At 44.5% G+C, this 20,742-nt stretch overlaps 1 protein-coding gene across 2 annotated transcripts in view; it reads left to right on the forward strand.

Annotated features, from left to right (window-relative positions):
* Positions 1-20,742, forward strand: part of GRIA1 (glutamate ionotropic receptor AMPA type subunit 1) — a 289,206-nt gene that overhangs the window by 225,170 nt on the left and 43,294 nt on the right. For both annotated transcript variants that reach the window (XM_010987269.3, XM_010987268.3), the window contains exon 12: positions 19,891-20,089. In XM_010987269.3, the coding sequence (XP_010985571.1) occupies positions 19,891-20,089 (199 nt within the window). The remainder of the gene's footprint in view (positions 1-19,890; positions 20,090-20,742) is intronic.

Below are 20,742 nucleotides of genomic sequence, written 5' to 3' on the forward strand. Positions count from 1 at the left end.
ATGAAAAGTTGGCTCAAGTGAGGAGCATGCCAAGCTCACAGTTCTCAAGAAGGAATAAATACGGCGTATGTAGCCTGAAAGTGAAGCCACTAGAGATAATTTGGGGGATTGTAGGGTGGAGGGAAGGTGAAGGACCCAATCTGTTCTGGCCCCTACCTGTTTCTCCAGCCTCAATTCAGAGCACTTCTCTCTCCCTCCCTCTCTGTGCTGCAGCTGCAGCAGCCTCCTGTTGGCTCCTGAAAGGCACCGTATATTGCCTTTTTAGCTAAGGACCTCTGATTTGCAGTTTCACCTGCATGTTTCCCTCCCCTGCGCCACTTTCTCTGATGTTCACAGTAGCAATTAAGTAACTTATTACATTATTATGCACTAAATGACCATCAGCCATGCTGGAATGCAGGATCCACAAATCCTGTGTATGTAACTTCCTGTCCACCAGCAGATGTCTGGCATCCAGCCCAACGTCCAGCTCATGGCAAATGCTCAGAGTGTATTTGTTGAATGAGGGGTTTCTCTTACAAGGATTCCTCTAAGAGCAGAGACTGTCCTTAATGTTTTACCATAGTAATTGTGTAACTACCAAATTGAAAAAAGAGAGAGAGAGAGAAAAGAAAATTGCTAAGATATGATAGTATCTATCTCAGAGCTGTATCTACTTCCAAGGTCTCAACCAGGGTGGATATGATATCCTTATCTGTAGTGCAAGCCAGGCTCAGCTGCAACTCCAATCAGGCCACCATATTGTAACTTACATGCACTGTTCCAGACCCTATGCTATGCACAAGGGAAGGATGCAGCACTAAGTAAGGCACAGTCCTGCTCTGAAGGAGTTCACAGTCTAGTAACCAGGCAATTATACTCCAGTGTGAGGTGCACTATGTCAGAGGAAGAGCAGGACATTGTGGGCGCATAGAGCAGTGACCTAAACCCAGATTAAGGGAAAGGCCATGGAAGGCTTCCTAGAGGAAGTCGCCTTTAAGCTAGAACTGGGAGGATGAGTATATTAGTCAAGTAAAAAGTCCAGGGACAAGTGTTTCTGGTAGGAGGAACAGCACATGCCTTGTAAACCACTGTCAGGAACTTGGATTTATTTTATTGTGATAAGAACACAAAATCTAACCTCAACAACTTTTAAATGTACAATGCATTGTTGCTCACTACAGATACAATGTTGTATAGTAACTCTCTAAATCTTATTCATCTTACTTAACTGAAACTTTATGCCAGTTGATTAGTAATTCTTAATTTCCCCCTCCTCCAGCCTCTGGCAACCACCATTGGGAATTTTTGAGCAGGAAAGTGATTTGATCTGACTTACGTTTTTAAAGGACCTCTTTCTAACTCAATGGTTCTCAATCAGGGATGATTTTGCTCCCCAGGAGACATTTGACAAGGTGTGGAGGCACTTGTGGTGGGTGAAACTGGGAGAGGGGGCTACTGGAGTCTAATGTAGCCAGGCACACTGCTAAACGCCCTACAATGGACAGGGCATCTTCCCACCGCAAACAATTATCTGACCCCAAAGTATCAATAGTCTGGGGGTTGAGAAACCCTTCAAACTGCAGCGTGAATAATACCAAATTACAGATTCAAAGAAGGGAGGCCACTTAGGAGGATACTGTATTCATTTAGGCAAGAAATAATGGGCTTGGGGTATGATGATAGTTGTGAAGTGGATGAGAAGTGGTCTGACTCACAATGTAGTTTGTAGGTAGAACCAACGGGATTTCTGATGCATTAGAGATGGGGTGAGGGAGGAAGAGTGCTTAATGCATCAGGTGTCGGCAAGTAAAAGAATAATGATGACATTTACTGAGATGGGTAGGGAACATTTGTGGGTGAACAGATGTGGAATGGAGGGAAATCGGGGGTTCAGTATGGGACACTGTAGGTCTGAGATGATTGTTAGAATCCAAGAGGAAATATGGAACAGACTCATGAGCCTGGGGGTGAGAGAGAAGGTCCAGACTGGACTTCAACATTTTAGGAATTATGAACATGTACCACGTAAAGCCATGGCACTGGATGAGGTTACTGTTGGGGTGAGTCTAGACGGTGAAGAGGAGAGTTCCAAGTCCTGGACCTTTGAGCATTTAGAGGGTCAGTCATGAAGAGCCTTCAGAAGAGACTGAGAAGGAGCGACCAGTGAGAGAGGAGGAAAACCCAGAGAGCCTGGTGTCCTAGAAACTGAGTGAAGGGAGCGTATATTAAAGAGGAGGGCATAAACACCTATGTCAGAGGTTGCCACGAAATCAAGTAAGGAGAGAATAGGAAATTGGTCACCAGGCTGTGGCAAGAGTTATGAGCTAGTGTAAGTCACTGTGTTTAGTAAACTGGAACAGGCATATAATATAAAGGGTTATTTGCACAATTCTTTCTGTAAAAAGTCTGACTTCAAACTTCAATGTCTTCTTATAAGAAATGCATGTGTATATGCTGGTATGTTATTCCCCTCTGCAATCGCTTCCATGAGAGAAGAGAGGAAGCAGTAAGCAAATGAAACCTTAATTAAAACTTGCACAGATTGAAGTTGTACAGAGAACCTGGGCAGAGGCAAGAATCTTTTGCAACTTGTCAAGGTGTGATTAAACCCATTATGATGGTGATTCATGGTTCATGGTTCAAGGAGACGGACTCAGCCTCTAGCCTTGTGTATGACCTCTGGGGTCTGGGAGTGGCTGAACCCAGAACTCATTTTAATGACATCTCCCTGGATTCAAAGAATCTTTGTTCTTCTCTGGTGCTTCAACTTTGAGAGGCTCATCCTGATTATCTTGAATGGGGTAAAGTACAATTCCCTAGAGTAAAATCTGATCACACCTCCTGTGTTCTCTTAGTTTTCCAGTCCCTTTACATCTCTGAATAAGGATTTCCCTGAGAAAACAGAATGGACTCTCTTAGCCTCCATCAATCAAACTCCATCTCCCATCCCCAACCTTCCTCAGTTATTTGCAAAAAAAAATATTCAACTAGGCTACAATAAGGTACACACATAACCTCTTGACCTGGTTTTGAACTACGATGGATAATTTCAGTTAGGGGTAGGCTTTGGGGGTGGGCTTGAACAAGCATTGAAGATCATTAGGGAACGGTCTTCTCTTTGGCCTTACTTCTTATTCTATCAGTAAAATATGTAGGAGACCAAATTAACAACAGGAATATATTGGTTGAGTTGGAAAACTCTAAAGTTAGAATAGATCAACCTTCAGTTGGAGGGTAGGGGTGATACCATATGACAAACATGCAACACACAATCTTAATCATCATCATCATCATCATCATCATCATCATCATCATCATCACTATCACTGTTTACCCAGTATCTGCAAGCATTACCTCATTTAATCTTCATAACAATCCTTCAACTTAGCAATTACAACTATTCTATTTTTAAAGATAAAAAGAAAAAGTGAGACTCAAAAAGATTACATAAATTGGCCAAAATCATACAATTAATAAGTGGCAAAGCTAGCAGTCAAACCCCAGTCTGACCTTAAAACCCAGTGGGTCAATTACTGTGTTATTCTTTCAAAGCAATACAGTAGAAAGAACCCTCAGCTTAGGGCTGGGGATTTGCCTTCTAAACCTAGCTCCAAGATTAATTTTGAGGGTGACTTTGGGGAAAGTCATTTAATCTCTCTGAGCCTTAGCCTGGTTTTCCTCATCTGTAGAATAATCAAGATGACTTTGATGATCCCCAAGGTACCTTCTAGCACTTGTGTCTCTGATTCTAACTCATGATATCCAAACTTTGTGTCCTCTCATTTGCAAGGAATGTTTTGATTTTCAAAGTATAGTCATCTGCTATTGTATTTGATCTGTGCAACAACCATGAGGCAAGCAAGCATTGTCCCCTCTCTTGTGTTTTATATACAGATAGGGAAACAGACTTAAAATGAAGTAGGTACCATGTCCGTGGTTAACACAGCTACTCCCCAGTCAACTGCTCTGATACACCAGTCAGGTATCTCTCCCCCTCCTTTATCTCAGGCATCTTTCTCCCCTCTGGGTCCTACCCCATTTCTCTTTCCCAGGAAGATTTTCAATGCTAGTTTAAATGTTAACTGCTAAGAAGCTAAAGGAAATGTGTACACAGAGGCCCCCATCCACACCAGGGTACAGGAGCTAAGGACCAGTTCCAGCTCCCTATTCCAAGAATAATGCCTGAGGAACAGGGACTCAGACTGAGCACCCATCCTGATGAGAAGGATGAGACGAAGGAAACAGTGGGCACTTCTATAGGGAGAGAAATGCAAGGTTGTAGATGTCATTGTCCAGGGCAGCGTGGTAGCTGGTTCTAACAATGGCAAATGCAGGAAAGATCCTACTAGAATATTTGATTTTCCTAATGCCCTGCATTTCAGAAAATGCCTCCATTTTCTTCTGAGATGCTCCAACCAGAATCCTGGGGGTAAAAGTGGGGAGACAGTACAGTCTAGGGCTTAAGGATAAACTCTGGACTCAAAACTAGCTGTGTGCTGATGGGAAGACACCTAACCTTGCCAAGCTTCAGTGTCCCCATGCATAAAATGGAGCTAAATCTTCCTTCCTAGCATGTGATGAGGAATAAATATGAACATCTTGCAGAATGTCTGGCACAAAATAGTCACTTCAAAAATAGAGCCCTCAAAAAATTAGCCCTCTGCTTCACCTTCTATATCCAATCAATCTTCAAACAGAAATTCTACCTCCTAAATCTATGGAAGTCTATTCACGTTTTCTCCACCCTTGCTGTGACCACATGGTCCAGGCACTCATTACCTCTGATCTGGGCTCCTGCAACATTGCTTTTTCATCTCCATACCTCCATTCTTGTTGCTACAAGATCCCCAGTCCATCCTCCATATACATAGTAGAGTGATTTTGCCAAGTACGTGAACTGACTCATGTTACCTCCTGCTTTCTATCCCTCACTGCCTTTCTACCAGACTTCCTCCAGTACCCCAGAACCCTGCAGGGCCTCCTCCTCAGCCTCATTTCCCATTGCTCTGCACTCTCCCCGCCAAGGTTCCTACTGTATTCCTCTGCCCTTCCTCCCCTGCAGGACCCATTATCTCTTTCACTCCCACATCTTTGATTCTTATTTTCTGGGCCCTTAACAACCTTCTCTGCAACACAACTCTCCCTAGTGAACCATTTCTCAGCTCAGACTGTCCTTCGCCAGGTAAGCCCAAGAAGTCTCACCAGCACAACGCCCAGCACACAGAAGGTAACTGATAAATATCTGTTGTCATGAGTGACAGCATTGGGGCTGATTCAACATTGACTCCTTAAATTCCCTACAGACGAAGACAAATTGGCTCCCAAATTGGGCCAGTGTTCAGCTTCTAGGTTATGTCAGGACCCAGAGCTATGAGACAGTGCAGACTCTTCCCTGACATTCCCACTGGGTCAAGAACACACTTGCAGTAAATGACAAGTGATCTGCTTAACCCCTGGAGGCCAGACAGGTAGTTAAGACACACGTCCTCCCCCCTTTATCTTTTCCCAACTTCACCTTCCTTCCCACAGGCTTTCTGTTCTCACCTAAACCCAACCAGTGAGAAACAAGACATCCCTTATGGGAAGAAATTTTATCACATCTCTGGAAAATTCTTTTCTTATCAGCCATGGCTTTAAAAGCTTGCATTTTCATGGCTGCTAATTAGAACTGTCAATTTAGTAGAAATCACTGGAAGATGTGACATCTCTTGGAAGAAAAAAAGAGATTAAGAAATTTCTTTGGCAATTTTCAGAGTGATTTATGAGGTGTATTGTTGATGATTTTTTTAATCTTTTTTCAAATATATGCTGATAGATGTTCGCTATAATAAACTGGCAAAACACATGCAAATCCCTATTACTACAAGAGTTTGGGGAACACCATGTTGGGGGATATAAAAAGAGAACAAATGTTTGGCATCTAAGGTGAATTCTGCTTTCCATTTTGTGTTTAATCCCAGGAACATTTGTTGAGTGCTTAATACATTAGGGATTCCAAAGGAATTGAAGTTGAAGAGCCTACCCCTGTCCTCCAGTTGCTTGTGATGTAGTTGTGCAGGAGTGGAGGACAACTCTAAAAACAGGCAGCACATGAGGCAGAGAGAGTGAAGAGAGGAAGGCATGGAGGACGGGAAGGAGACCTGGGCACAGCAGTGGTCTGGAAGCACTAATGCCGGGAGGGAAGAGAGTTTCTTCTCTGCTGCATCCCCAGCACAGTGTCAGGCACATAACAGCATTTTACAGAATTGTAGCAGGGATGAAAAAAGGATGGAAGGGCTGTTGGGTCCTAGTTCCAATCCTGTCACTTAGGAAATATGCGGCCAATCACTGAGCTTCAAGCTCTTCATCTATAAAGTGGTAATTGTGATGAAAACTTCTTCCAAGGAGACTGTTGTGGGTGAGAATTCATGGTTGCCATGAACGCTGTCCACCAGATATACCCAATTCTCTTCCTCTTTCGCACAGGGTATGATTGATCATCGCTTTCCCTACTGATGCTAGGTGTCACCATTTTATTTCATCTGCCCAATAAAATGTGAACAGAAGTGGTATGTGTTACTCCTGGGAAGATACTTTAGGAGCCAGTATACAACTGGGGATATTCCAAATGGCAGCTGCTTTGTCAGTCCTGACTCTAAAGGAAGGGTGAGGTGAAAACAGCCCTCAATCAACTTGCTGTGTTCATGTGTCATGAGCAAGAAGCATACCTTAAAAGACGAAAAGTATTGCCAAGGATACGGAGAAATTGAAACTCTAGTACACTGTTGGTGGGAATGGAAAATGGTGCAGCCACCATGGAAAATAGTACGGAGGTTCCTCAAAAAATTAAAAATAGAACTACCATGTGATCCAGCAGTCCTACCATGGGGTATTTATCCAAAAGAACTGAAATCAAGATCTAGAAGAGATATTAGCACTTCCATGTTTACTGCAGCCGTATTCACAATAGCCAAGAAATGGAACAATCTAAATATCCACCAATGGATGAATGAATACAGAAAATGTAGTATATACATATAATGGAATGTTATTTCGCCTTAAAAAAGGAAATTCTGCCATCTGCAATACATGGATGAACCTTGAAAATATCATGCTAAGTGAAATAAGCCAGCCACTGGAGGACAAAAGTTGCCTAATTCCAATTATATGAGAAGTCTAATGTAATCAAATACATAGAACCAAAGAGTGGAATAGTAGTTTCCAGGGACTGGGAGGGAGGGGAAAATGGGGAATTGCTAATCAATGGGCATAATGTTTCAGTTAAGCAAGATGAGTAATTTCTAGAGATCAACTGTACAGCATTGTATCCATAGTTTACTGCACTGTACATTTAAAAATCTATTAGGAGGGTAGATCTCATACTGAGTGTTCTTGCCCCAGTAAAATAATTTTTTTGAAAGAAAGAAAGAAATATACCTGGTTGTTTTAAGCAAAAATTTAGGGATCTTTTGCTATCACAGCATAAAGAATTTAATAACAAGAGAAAATCCTTCATATAACCTAGGGTTTAAGTAAATATAACAGCTAGCAAAGGGGCAAAAAAAGAAAAAAAAAAGTGCTGCATTGGAAGAGATTGTGCCTGACTGAAGGGGTTGGGGAAATCTTAGAGAAGATGTCATCTGGGATGGATTATGAAGATGGAAAGTGTATCTAGGGACACACATGGAGAAGCAAGAACAGGAAGAGGTATGCACAAATGACAGCACTCAGAATGGACAGGGAAGATGAGTGTGGCCAAGCAGTGAATGACTGATAAAAATAGTAGTAAGAAGAAATAGCATGTGTACACCAGAAATTAACACATTGTAACTGACTATACTTTACTTTTTTAAAAAGTCAAAAAAAATAGCATGGATTAGGTATATACTATATGCCCATCTCTGTCCTGTATGATGGACATGTATTTATTTTTCACACAGTGTTCCCATATTGGTTATCTATTGCAGCCATAATGAAACTTAGCAGCTTAAAATCACACATATTTGTTATCTTATACTTCTATAGATCAAAAGTCCAGCATGAGTCTCACTGGGCTAAAATAAAGTTGGCAGCTGGGCTATGTTCCTTTCCAGGAGCTCAAAGGCAAAATCCATTTCCTTGCTCACTGACGTTGCTGGCAATTTTAAACTCCTGTGGTTGTAGGACTTGGGTTCATGTTTCCTCACTGGCTTTCAGCCAAGGGCTCTTCCCAGCTGCCTCATTCCTTGGCTCATGGCCCTCATTCCCTACCTTCAAAGCCAGAAACTGAGCATCAGGTCCCTTTACATCTCTCCTAGCTCTTCTTCTGTCCCAGGTCTTTGACCATCTATCTTCCCCTTTTAGAGCCAATGTGATTACACTGAGCCTACCTGGATAGTCATCCTGCTTTAAGGTACTTAATTCTATCGGAAAAATCTCTTTTCCAATATAATGGGACACATTCACAGGGTCTAGAGATTGGGGCATGGATCTTCAGGGGGCTGATTTTCTGCCTACCACATCCCACTTTGTAGGTGAGAGACTGAGTCTTAGTGTGGTTAGGTAACTTGTCACCACCCAGATCTTGGCAGAATGGCTTTTGATCCCAAGCAGCCTGACAGTAGAGCCTTTACACTTAACAACCAACTTCATTCAGAGAATGTAAAGGGGAAAAGTAGAGGACCAGGCTAAAATGGAACAATGGGACCAGCATCTATTGTAGCCATCCTCAAATGGTTTACCCAAGACACGGTTTAAAGGAACACTGCATAGTGATTTCCAGTCATACTTCAGTTTTCTATTGCTATATAACAAATTACCACTGTCGACTGAAAAAATTTGCACAATCTAAAAGTTGAGAGTTATGTTTTATTCGGCGGACTTTCTGAGGACTTAAGCCTGGGAGACAGCCTCTCAGATAGGTCTAAAAGACTGCTCCGAAGAGGTAAAGGAGGAGCCAGGATATACAGGGGGTTTTGCAACAAAGACCAGGTAGTCAGGACATCAAAAAGATTACTGTTAATTAAAGAAAACCAGACATCTCACGTTAAGGAATTTAGCACTTTTCTATGTATGGGAAGATGCAAGAGTCTGGGCTCATTGAATCGTTCCTCTGATATGCACATTAGCTATCTAGGGCCAGTGTCCTGTGCTTCCATCCTGAGCCTCCTTGATGCCCTGCTGGGAGTGGCTGTCAGCTGATACACTGATGGGGGTGTTTCCTGTTTCCATACTGAGTTCCCTCAGGGCTCACCATAAGGGTGGCTGCAGTGGCTGATAGCTTTTTGAACTGACAGGCAGGCAGCATTCATTGCTCATCCCACAAACTTAGTTTAAAACAATACCCATATATTACTTCATAGTTCTGTCTAAATTTGTGAGCAGTCTTTTACAGCATTTTAAAAGAAACTCGGTTTTATTATTTTAACTTTATGCAATCATTTGCTCTCTGACAACCATTCTGCAGAGCAGCGATTTAGTGGAAACATGATTGTATGGTTATGTAAGAATTCTGGATACATCTGAGATACCAGTTTCTCAAAATTTGGTGCTCCTAAAGTTTTTGAAATCAGTTTATGAACTCATAGAATAAATGACTCCTCACACAATCATGATTTTGCTATTAATAAGCTTAAGAAATTTTCTTCTACAGATAGCTCAGAGGAAAGCACTACAAATGCCTATGTGTGGAGTTTCACATTCACTCCACACATATTGAGAGTGTACTGGGTTCTAGGGAATTATGAAGACACCTAAAAATCCCTTAATGATTTAATTATTTATTGTAGCGCTAACAGTGCAAAAGAGCAGAACAAGGAGTGGTACTGACAGGAAAAGCAGAAGACTTCAAAGAAATAGGAAGTGAGGAGACGGAGCAGCACCCAGGCAGGCTTCTTGGAGGAGGTGACGCTAGTAGCTGGACTTTTAATAATTAAATACAGAATCCAAGCCCTGGCTTCAGATGCTTTGCTTGATCTAGTCCTTTCCTTACTCTCCAAACTCATCCTATGCTGCCAATTACCTTGAAGACATGATGCCTTTTCCTGCCTTCAGAACTTTGCTCTGTCTCCTCTGTTTAGAATGTTCTTCCTCCAGATTCTTCACACATCTACATCATTCTCAACCTTAGCTCTCAGCTTAATTATTACCTGCCCAGAGAGACTTTCACTCACCTCCCTGCCTACATCAGTGCCTTTCTTCCCTCTTCCTGATCTTTTGCCACCCACCAAATTAGTGATGAAAGAACAACAATCTTCGATGGCTAACATAAGGAGGTAGTGCTATTGTCTCCATTTTACAGAGGGAGCTGAAACTCAGAGAGGCTAAGCCACTGTCACAAGGTCACACAGTAAGAGAAGACGTTGGGATTTGAACCCAGGTTAGATGATCCCATAGTCCATGATTTTAACCACTATGTTATAGATTTTCTACATGTTATAAATACTAAAGGTATTCATTTAGCAAATCAGAAAATAGAAGAAGGTAGAAAAAAATCCCATACTCTAGCCACCTAGATGACTCTTGTTGTAGCTTAGTTCACATACATACAAACACTTATCTCTGCCAAAGATGAGTTTTCAGATGTGGCCATACAGCTTAGTCTGTTTTGTAACCTGCTTTTCCCACTTAACAGCAACTGACATCTTCTTGCCATGACATCTTGCATTTCAGAATAGTGGCATCTGCTTCTCCCAGGCATCTCCTCTGGTCCAGGCAGCCAGGGAAGCACACTACAGCTCATCCTCACAACAACGCTTTAAGGTTGTTCCTGTTAGTGTCCCCATTTCATAGACAGAAGAAACCGAGGTTCAGAGATGTGAAGTAACATGCCTCAAATTACACAGTTAACACAGGAGGTCCGTACATCTTCTGAACTCCTACTTCAGAACTGTCTTCACTGTCTCAGAAACAGCTGAGGGTCCTTTTGATAAAATGATTGGGAGGGTTTGGGGTCAGGAAAGGAAGGAAGGCTGTTCCCTACCTCTGGGGCTGCCCTGCTAGCTTTCTCAGGGATACATGGGAGGAAGGGTCTGAGAGCACAGGGAACTGGGGAGGCTGAAAAATACCTGACGAATGGAGGATTTTCAACTGGTTCTTTTAAGTAAAATCCTTCCTTGTGATATGTGCCTTGTGCTGGAGCAAACCAAGCATTAATCAAAGCAGAAGCATGCATTGTGGTGCTTTTCACTCCTATGTGCTAATGGATCGGGGTCTATTTTTAAACGCCTACAACATCCCACATTTAAATCTGCTGCCCACTCTGAGGACTTCAAATGCCAGCTATGTTTGGCCACAGAAGACAATTCAGGCCCTCATTGACCCAATGAGGCAGGGACCCAGGCCCCAGAACCCGTCTCCCTTCTGAAACCAGCTACTGGATCAGCAAAGAGTAGGAGCTCTCGGGAGGGCTCCAGATCCAGGGAAAACATATGTTTTGGTATTATGGGCTGGCCAGCAGGCAGCTAGCTGTAAAAAAAAGAATGGCTTCTTCTAAGAATTTACCCAAAGAAATACACGTGGAAGAAGTCCCATCTTTAACACCAGTACAGTGCTACATACTCCTTTGTGCCCAGGAACTAACTGGGTAAGTGGTGCTTGGGACCTGAGAAGGTCAACCTTGAGAGAGGTCACCCTTGAGAGAGGTGGTAGTCCTGGTTCAAGCTGGACCCAGTTTCAGCACAATGAAACCGTACCACAAGAATTTGCCTCCATCACTTGCTTTGTGACCTTAATTATTTCATCTCTGGACCTCAGTTTCACCATGTGTCACAAGGTCAGGGCTGGGGGTAATTCCTACCTGGTCTAGAAAGAGTGACAGGGATCAGAAGAATGGATGTCAAATATTTTAGGCAGTACTCAGTTCAAAGTAGGTACTCGGAGAACGGTGGTGGCTAGGTGGCTAATACGTTTTGGGTAAAGTGAAAAATTCTTGCTTTTTCACATTCTTGTTCCATCTCTACACCATAGCACAAGCTGTTCCTGCTCCAGGAAATAGTTTTCTATTTCAGAATGCTCAAAGCCTGCCTGCCCTGCATATCCCAGGTAAAAGCTTCCTCTTCCACGTCACCTTTCCAGATCTTTCCCAGTTGGATGTGGCTCTTCTCTCTTCCGCAATTTCACAGCACTTAATCGTTAACTCCCCCTGCTGTCCATCCCAGCCCTGGCATCAGAGTTGCTTGTGTGGGGGTCACATTCCTTCTACTAAACTGATTTTCTTGACAAGAAACTTCTTAGGTATTTCTCATCAGATTCAGTATGTAGCCACTGCTCAGTCAACATTGTGTAATTATTCATTTATTCAGGACATGTTCAATGAGCATCTACTATGTGCCAGGCACTCTGGTAGGTGCCATGGATATAGACATGAATGACAAAGATGCCTGCTCTCTCTGAACTTACAGTTTAGTGGAGGAAGACAGATACTCATGAATAAACAAATAAATATGTGATTATATAAAGATCACATTAGACTTTGATAAGTAGAGAAGACTGAGGAAAGTGTGGAGCCTAGAAGCTAAGAGGAGTGTTTCCAGAAGAAATCACCATCACCATCACCATCATCACAGGTGACATCTTTCGAGTCCCGTTGTGTCTGTGCTAAGTGAGAAACATGACTTGTTCTTTGAATTCTCACAAATCATGAGCTGGAATTCAGTATCTTCATTTTCAGAGGTGGAGACCAAGGTTTACAGAGTGAACCAAAGCACTCTGTAATATAAAATTATTTTTTAAATCAATTAATCTACACTCATTCTTTTGCAAACTGTGCCCACGCTATGCTCCCATAGCTAACCTAAATGGGAAATAACAGGAACGTAAGACCATCCTTCTTTGAAACATTGCTCTGCAAGTTCTAGAACAGTACACTGGCTTACAGAGTACCAGGCTTTCCTTGGCGCCTGCTGTCCAACCCCCAGTCCCCCACCCCTGGGACTCACTCCAGGAGTCCAGGCCCGCCCCTCCTGCAGTGCTGGAACACACTGACCAGCAGCTGGGCAATTAACACGAATCACTCCTACTCTGCCAGGGAAGCACTGAGCGATTTGCAGCTGGTGAAAATGGGATGATTTGCCAGCCAGACACAGTATCTTGGATGAAGTGACCTCATCAGTGGAATTGTTGCATTTGGCCAGAGCCTTGATGCCTGATACCAAGAAAGCCTCTCTCTGAACACTGCACAGCCAAGTAATTAGTTAAGATGGACCCTTTTTCCTCCCAGTAATTTAGAGTTGGGTCATCTGAACCTCTGCCTTCACACCCCTGTTTCCATTACTTTTTAAAAAATAGCCATTTGAAGCAGATGACCAAGGGAAGTAGGTTGAGCTCAGTGACCTCTTGAGCTTAGCTGAATGAAGGCACCCAGGAGGTGTCCCTCTGTCCCCTTCCTCTTGGGGAGGACAGGACACACTTTGGAAATAAAGAACGTCCATACCTAACTCCTTGTCAGAGACGTCCTGGAGAGGAGGTTGGAGATCAAAAGCTGATTGCTGTTTAATAACTCTGTACTCCCCACTCTGGTCCCAGGCATCTGCTTTCCCGAAGGCCCCCAGTCACGGCACCTGCTCCCCCACCTGCAGCCAGGTCACTGTTCCTCCCTCCATCTGCACACCTCCATCCTGAAACACTCCCTCTGCCAGGCACTTTGCTTCCTGCTTCATTTGTTTTCCTTTGTAATTCTTAAGAATACCTTTCAGATGAGCACTAATACTTCAGTTTGTAAAGAAACAAGCACGAAGGAGATGCAGTGGTTTGCCCAAAGTCATACAAGCAACAGATAAGAAGGCAGGACTCGACCCTGTCTGGTCTGACTCCCGAGCCCATTCTCTTGACCAATGCCTTCTAGCTTCCCCCTGAGGACAGCACAGAAAGGAACTGTCAGATAAATCATTCCAATGTTTTATCTGAGTGTGCGTGTGGAGGTACTAATGCCTGGATAGATGATGAAAAAAAAAAAAGGCTAAGCTGCATATGAACTTCGATCAAAGGTCTCTGAGATTCTCTGTATGGTTGAGGGCAGGAGTCATTGAACAACAGGCCGCATGCTAACTCCAGCCCACTGTCTGTTTTCGCAATGAAAGCTACACAGGAACACAGCCACGTGCACGTGTTTACATACTGTCTGTGGCTGTTTTCATGCTCCACCAGCAGAGACGAAAACAACAGAGACTTCGAGCCCCGCCAAAGCCTGAAATATTTACTCCCTGGCCATTCACAGAAAAGGTTTGCCCATCCCTTGTCTAGAAAGACAAATCAAAGCTGCAAGATTAGAAATACACAGAGGAAGTTCTGTGGTGAATCCCAACCCATGACCAGCACAGGAAATGCCCAACTGTCAGAACTTAGAGAATGCTCCAGTCAGATCCTTACTGCCTTCCATTAGCATCAAGTTATGCACTTAACGATACACTCAGTGTCTTGTTAACAAAAGGAAAAAGCATCATTTGCCAGAAGAGTCAGCTTGCAGCCAGGATCTACCTCCGGAGACCGTGTCAGAATTCATTTCCTCCCCCACTGCTTCTGCCCCTGTAAGTCATCAAATCCTATCACTTTGACCTCTTCACCTTTCGATCAGCCTGTCTCTCCCAATTTCTGTGGGCTCTGTTTGAATTCAACCCATCATCATCAATGTTTATCAATAAACACCATAAGTAATGATCAAAGTGACATCTTGAATCATTACAGCAACATGGTTGAAATTCTAAGTGCAGAATGATCATGGTGTGTTGGGAATACAGAATGAGTTGCTCAGTGCTCTGCTGGGAAAGGTGAGGAGGTTTACAGGGGACACGATCTCCCACTCACCTCCTCCTTTTTACCTCAGTCTACTGTGCTTCCTCCCACTCCTGCACCTATTCCACTTGGCAGTCTCCTACTCATACTTCAAAACCCAGCACAAGTTTCTCCTCCTCTGGTAACTTGCCCGGACCTCTGCCAGCTGAGTAGACAGCAAGTCCTTCTGTGTTCCCTAAGTGCTGCTTTCTCCCTTGTCACATAGTTAAGATGATACTATAATTACTGTTGATGATATTATGTAAGATGGTGAAGATGGCATTTCCGAGTGCTTACCACGCTTCAGACACTGTGCCAAGCACTTTACAGAGAATTGGGGCGTCTGACCCCAAAGCCTATGCTTTCGTCACTGGGCTACATTACCTTCCCTTCTCCCTGGGAGGGAGGAGCTGTGCTGTATTCACTGTCATCTCCCCCATGCTCAACAGTGCCTGCCATGTAAGCAATGCTTACAAAATGAATCAGTCAATCAACAGTACGGTAGAAACAATTTTAAAGACTCCTGTCTCTTGGTTATTCAAACACTAACCTAAGTACTCCTATAAAGAGATTTTACAGATGTAATTAAAGTCCTAAGCCAGTTGACTTTAAGATTATCCAAGTGGGACTGACCCAATCCCATAAGCCCTTTAAAAAGCAGAGTTTTCTCTCACTAATGGAAGTCAGAAAAATTCAAAGAATAAGAGGGATTTGCAACACTCTTGCTTGAAGGTGGAGGTGGTGCAGGATGAAGAATGCAGGCAGCTCCTAGGAGCTGAGTCCAGCCCCTGGCTGACAGCCAGCAAGAAAACGATGACCTCCGTCCCATATCCACTTGGAGACGAATTCTGCAAACAACCTGTGAGCTCAAAAGAAGACCTCGAGCTCCACATGAGAACCACAGCCCCAGCCAACACCTTGATTTCAGCCTGGTGAAGCCCTGAGTGGGAAATCTAGTCACCGTCTTGCAGACTTCTGATCTGCAGAACTATGAGATAATAAATGAGTGTTGTTAGAAGCCACGACATTCGTGGTGATTTGTTATGCAGCAGCAAAAAAAACAATACAAACAGATTTACAATTCTATGGAGAGGCTGGTGGTCAGACTGCTTTGGGCAGATCCCAAAGGTTCCAGTGAGCATCACAAGAAGCGAGTGTTGACTGAGCCAACATCCTGGCGAGAATCATGGGTGGAGGAAGTCCATGCCCATCTACTGAATCATCAGTTGGTGAAGGAGGGAGTGCTCTGCAGTGGCTGGAGGGCTGGACCAGATATATGAAGTCCTGGTTTCTAGTCCCAGCTCTGCCCCTGCCTCACTGTGTGATCCTGGGCAAGTCCCTCTAGTTATCCTAACTGCAGTTCTTTCATCTGTGAGATGTGAGTATTCACCCCTCTCCCATCCACGTCACAGGGCTATGAATCCAGTTCAAATAAGACAAAGGTCCAACCAGCCACACAAATTGTGGCCAATTCTGGAGGCACATGAGGAACTCCCTCTATCACCCAGGAAGTTTTGGGAAGAGCTTTGCCAAGTTATGAGACAAGTAACATTCAGGACTAGGCAGACCTCCAAGGGATTCAGATTATAGCTGTTCCATCCCTATTAAGAAAAATGCTGCTTTGCCCTGCAGCTCCCTGGTGGAATCATCATCATCATAAAAATAATGTATCCTGTTTCAACAACACTTTGCAAAGTACTGCCCCCTCTACCATTGTAATTCCAACAGCTGGTCTAAGTTAAAGGAAAAGGATAGACTAAGAGTCTTCCTAGTTCTGAAAGTATGGGCTTCTCCCCATGAAATCAGGTTAGTCTCACCCATTAAACAGAGGAGGAAGACTGAGGTCCAGCCGAGTAGTCAAGTTGCCAAGGTTACGAAGCTGGTCAGTGAAAGAGCAAAGACTCTAACTCTCAGTCCCAGCTTTTAAAAACTCCAGCTCCGTGCCTCTGGGATGGAGCTGGGACAATACGGAGTTTTCGGATGAGGCCCCCCTTTGCCTGTGCCGGGTCTGAGCTGAAGGGGGTTGCCTCATACTCCACTTCCATTTTGTGGATCAGATACCAGTGAAACATTGGAGTCATGTCCCATTTTGAAGAGCCTCTTCCCCCATCCCTCCAGTTATTCCATGATGACTCTCGCTGGCTATTGAGCAGCACAATTTTTCTTCAATATCTTCATTAATTAGGTGGGAAGTGAGGAATATAGTGGAAGGTAAGCTGATCTCAGCATCTAGCAGATAAATATTAAAGAACAGAGAAGAAGGAGCTGTAGGCCTGGAACTGTCCTGGGAGGCCTTTGAGCTTCACTGGATGATCCCCAAGTTGAGATCCCGTAGCTGGGTCACTCAGTTCAGCAATGTTGGAAAAGGAGGTAGCTATCCTGAACCTGTGCTTTGAGGCCATGACTCCAGACATCCCCATAAGCAGGTTTGAATTCTCTTGGCCCTGAAAGTTATTCCCAGGCTCTAGAATCTACTGTGAGTGGAGCCATTGGGTTATAAAAGAGGTGAGATTCATGTCTTCACTTGTTACTAAGGCTAACTGCGTGCTGGGCGCTGGAGATTCAACATTGCACAAAAGAGCTACAAGGTTCCTTTGCTCTCAGAGGGCTTGTGGTCTAGAGGAAAACTGACAAACAATCACACAGACAGACGTCACATGTCAACTGCGATGTGAGCTGCCTGGGGCTCTGAGAGTCGTATGCTTGATTGCTGAAAAACTGATGACTAGGATGAGGTCTGAAGGATGAGTAGGGCTGATGCATTCATCACGGGGAGGAGCAGCATGTGACAAGGGTGAGAGCCTTCTGAGTGTGAAGGATCAAATAAAGTCCAGCGGGACCACAGTTCCAGAATCCATGTTGTGGGAGGGCCCTGGAGAGCAAGCCTGGGGCCAGACCATACAAGGCCACCTAAGGAGTTGGATTTTATTCCAAGTGTAAGAGGAGGACTTTGATGGGTTTTAAGCAACAAAGAAACATGACATAATCAATGTTTCTAAAGAGCTCATTCAGGTTGCCTTGCAGAGAACTGATTAGGCAGAGGAGTGGGAGGATGGGGGGTAGCAGGGTTGAACGAAGGCAAGAAGTCGGGTCAGATGCCACTGTGACTTCCCAGAATTGAGAAAGCAGCAGCATCTTCCAGCAGCCTGAACCCTTGTATCTGCCGCCTCCTGTGGTGAACAGAGCCCTGGGCTAGTGTTCAGGAGACTGGTGTGACCTAGACTACAATTGTGCATTAGTCCTGGGGCATTGGGAGAATGATCTGCCTCTGTGTATCTCATTTTGCTTGACTGACCAATGGAAGCCAAGCATCCTGGCCTCCTTACTTATGATTTCAGACCACAGAATCTCAGAGACGTGAAGAGGGGAAGAGGAAGCAGTTAGCCTCTGGCTCCATGTGACACTTGGCCCTTTCCCTATCTTACTGTGGTGTCCCCAGCACTCAGTACCCTGGAGGACCAAGAGCAGGCACCAAGTACAACATCTCCATGAATGATTTATCACTTGAACATCTACAGAAATGGGGAAACTCCACTCTCACCCGCAGGACAGCCATTGTTGCCCTATTGCCTACCCTGCCCGTCAAAAATGTCTTCCCCGTATTTGCTTAGTGTTTGTTTCCTGTCACTTCTACCAGACATGCCCAAATCAGGTCACATGGTACATGCTTTACCTCCATCCTTCAGTGAACACATCTCTCCAGGTCTTTTCTTCCTGTAAAATGTGCCCTCTTTCCTGCAGCTGTTCTTCAGATGACGTAGCTTTGTTCTGCTCTCCAGCCCTCATTTCTTTGGACCAGTCTCCCCTTACTTCCCTGTTTACGTGAAGCATCTAGGAACGGTACTGTCCACAGAGCAAGCAGTAACAAGTATCCGCTGGATTTCTTGGGGTGAAAACTGTCCGTCTAGAGTGAAAAGGAGACTTCCAGGAACCGAAACAAAGTGGAACACACGGGAACGTGGGAATAACGCAGGGAGGGCCAACAGGGTCTTGAAAACAGAGCAGAGCAGTCAAACAAGCCAGCAGGTGCGGGATTGCTCCGGGGTCAGTGCGATTTGGGACCCTGGAGTTTATCTGTAAAACTTACGGTTTGGACTGGGGATTGATTGCTCTGGTTGTTGAGTGTCAGGTTCTAGTTAAGCACTGTCACCTCGGAGCTTGAGACTGTCAGAGCACATGCAGCTTCAGGATGGTACTTCCTTAATAAACTGAGCCAGATGGGGGAGAAATGGAATGAAAATAACTTTATCGCACTCTCTGATTCAGTATGACTTGAGGCCATGTCTGGCCACCCCACAAAATCACCCCATATAACATGTAAGTCTTTGGTAATGTCTTTGGGAAGCCCTGGACTTGAAATCTCCTAGCCACATCCAAACAATCACAGTGGAACTTCACTTCCACGGTGAAGAGTGGTTTCTCTTCACTATTTTGGGCTTAAGAGAGGAGAACAGGACTCTAATTAGATCAAGGACAAATTTCTCACCTCCTGTATGATCGTCTTATTTTCCATTTTGATCCAGAACAAGCTCTCCTTTGTCTTTCATTTCAACCAAAGTCTGTTTCTCTGTGGTAAGGAAGGGAACCGTGCCCGCACTCAACAGTGACATTCTCCAAGGTGGCTGGAGTGCTGTTGTTGTCATTTATTTCCAGTACATTCTCCCTTCCCTTCCTTCTGGTCCATCATTTTGGCGGCCTCTGTGAGCCAGGGAGGCAAGAGGGAGAAGGCAGTCTGAAAACATTCCTGGTCATGATCAAATGTGGGCCACATGTGTGCACATGCGTTTGCGTTCACGTATGTATATATGCAAATACATGCAGACACATTTGGTGTCTATGTAACTGTCTTTAACCAGATGTTGATCCATGTTTGTGAATTTGTGGGTAGGGGCTGACCTCTCTGTGTCTTTGCTGACACATGTCTTGATGTGCATGCACGTGTGAGAGTGGATGTGAAGATGTACCTGCAGGGCAGGACAGCAGCCCCACAGATTCTTATCCATGATAAGGAACAAAAATGGGCAGGAGCCACTGATGTTTGAGTTCTCACAGCCTGCTGACAGCAGAGAAGGGTGCAACAGGGCTTGACAGCTCTGCTGGCTCAGGCTGGCCCTCAGCCCCTCCTACAGCCCACGGTAATTGACGTCTGTGCTTCTGACGCCTCTTCCCTTCGGCCTGCAGGTCCCTGTCCGGCCGCATCGTTGGTGGCGTCTGGTGGTTCTTCACCTTGATCATCATCTCGTCCTACACAGCCAACCTGGCTGCCTTCCTGACCGTGGAGAGGATGGTGTCTCCCATTGAGAGCGCCGAGGACCTAGCCAAGCAGACAGAAATCGCCTACGGGACGCTGGAAGCAGGATCCACAAAAGAGTTCTTCAGGGTAGGGACCTCCCTTGTCCAAATGCACTTTCTCAAAAGGGAAACACTATTGTCATTAGAATATCCTTCTCGTTAGAAAACATGAGATGACAGGGGACTGCTCCACTGAGTGTGAGACAGGGAAACTCAGAGCATTTCTCAGCTTTCCACAGATCCCTGAGAAACCTACACATCTGCATTTGCAGGAACACCAAAGCTCTTGCGTTGAATTTGACCCCTTATGTACACCAATCTGTGACAAGTTCTCTGAGGGCTGCGAAGGAGATGCCCCAGTCTGCTCGTGCAAGGACCTTCAGCCTTGTTAGCCACTGATTAGGAACAGCCTAGGGACAAGGTCCCAACCTGATGCATGTCCTTTGTGTCCCCTCCTGGTGTCTTAGTGAATAAGGAGATGTTATATGGGAAATAACTACTGGAATAGGTGTTCTATTAAGTAGTGCCAAGAGAGACAGAAAATGTGAAGTGGAGCTGGAGGTGGTGGATATGTCTTGTGGCTGGAGGCAGAGGAGCAAAGGAGCATAAGCCTTAGTGTCAGCCACACTGAGGTCCAGAAACTGGCTCCATCCTTTACTTGTTCTGTGGCACTTTTACCCTTTTGACACCATTTCACCATCAATAAAATGAGGAAAATAATGTCTATCTCAAAGAGTCATT

The sequence above is a fragment of the Camelus dromedarius genome, chromosome 3 (assembly GCF_036321535.1).
Source record: "Camelus dromedarius isolate mCamDro1 chromosome 3, mCamDro1.pat, whole genome shotgun sequence".
Lineage (NCBI taxonomy): Eukaryota > Metazoa > Chordata > Mammalia > Artiodactyla > Camelidae > Camelus > Camelus dromedarius.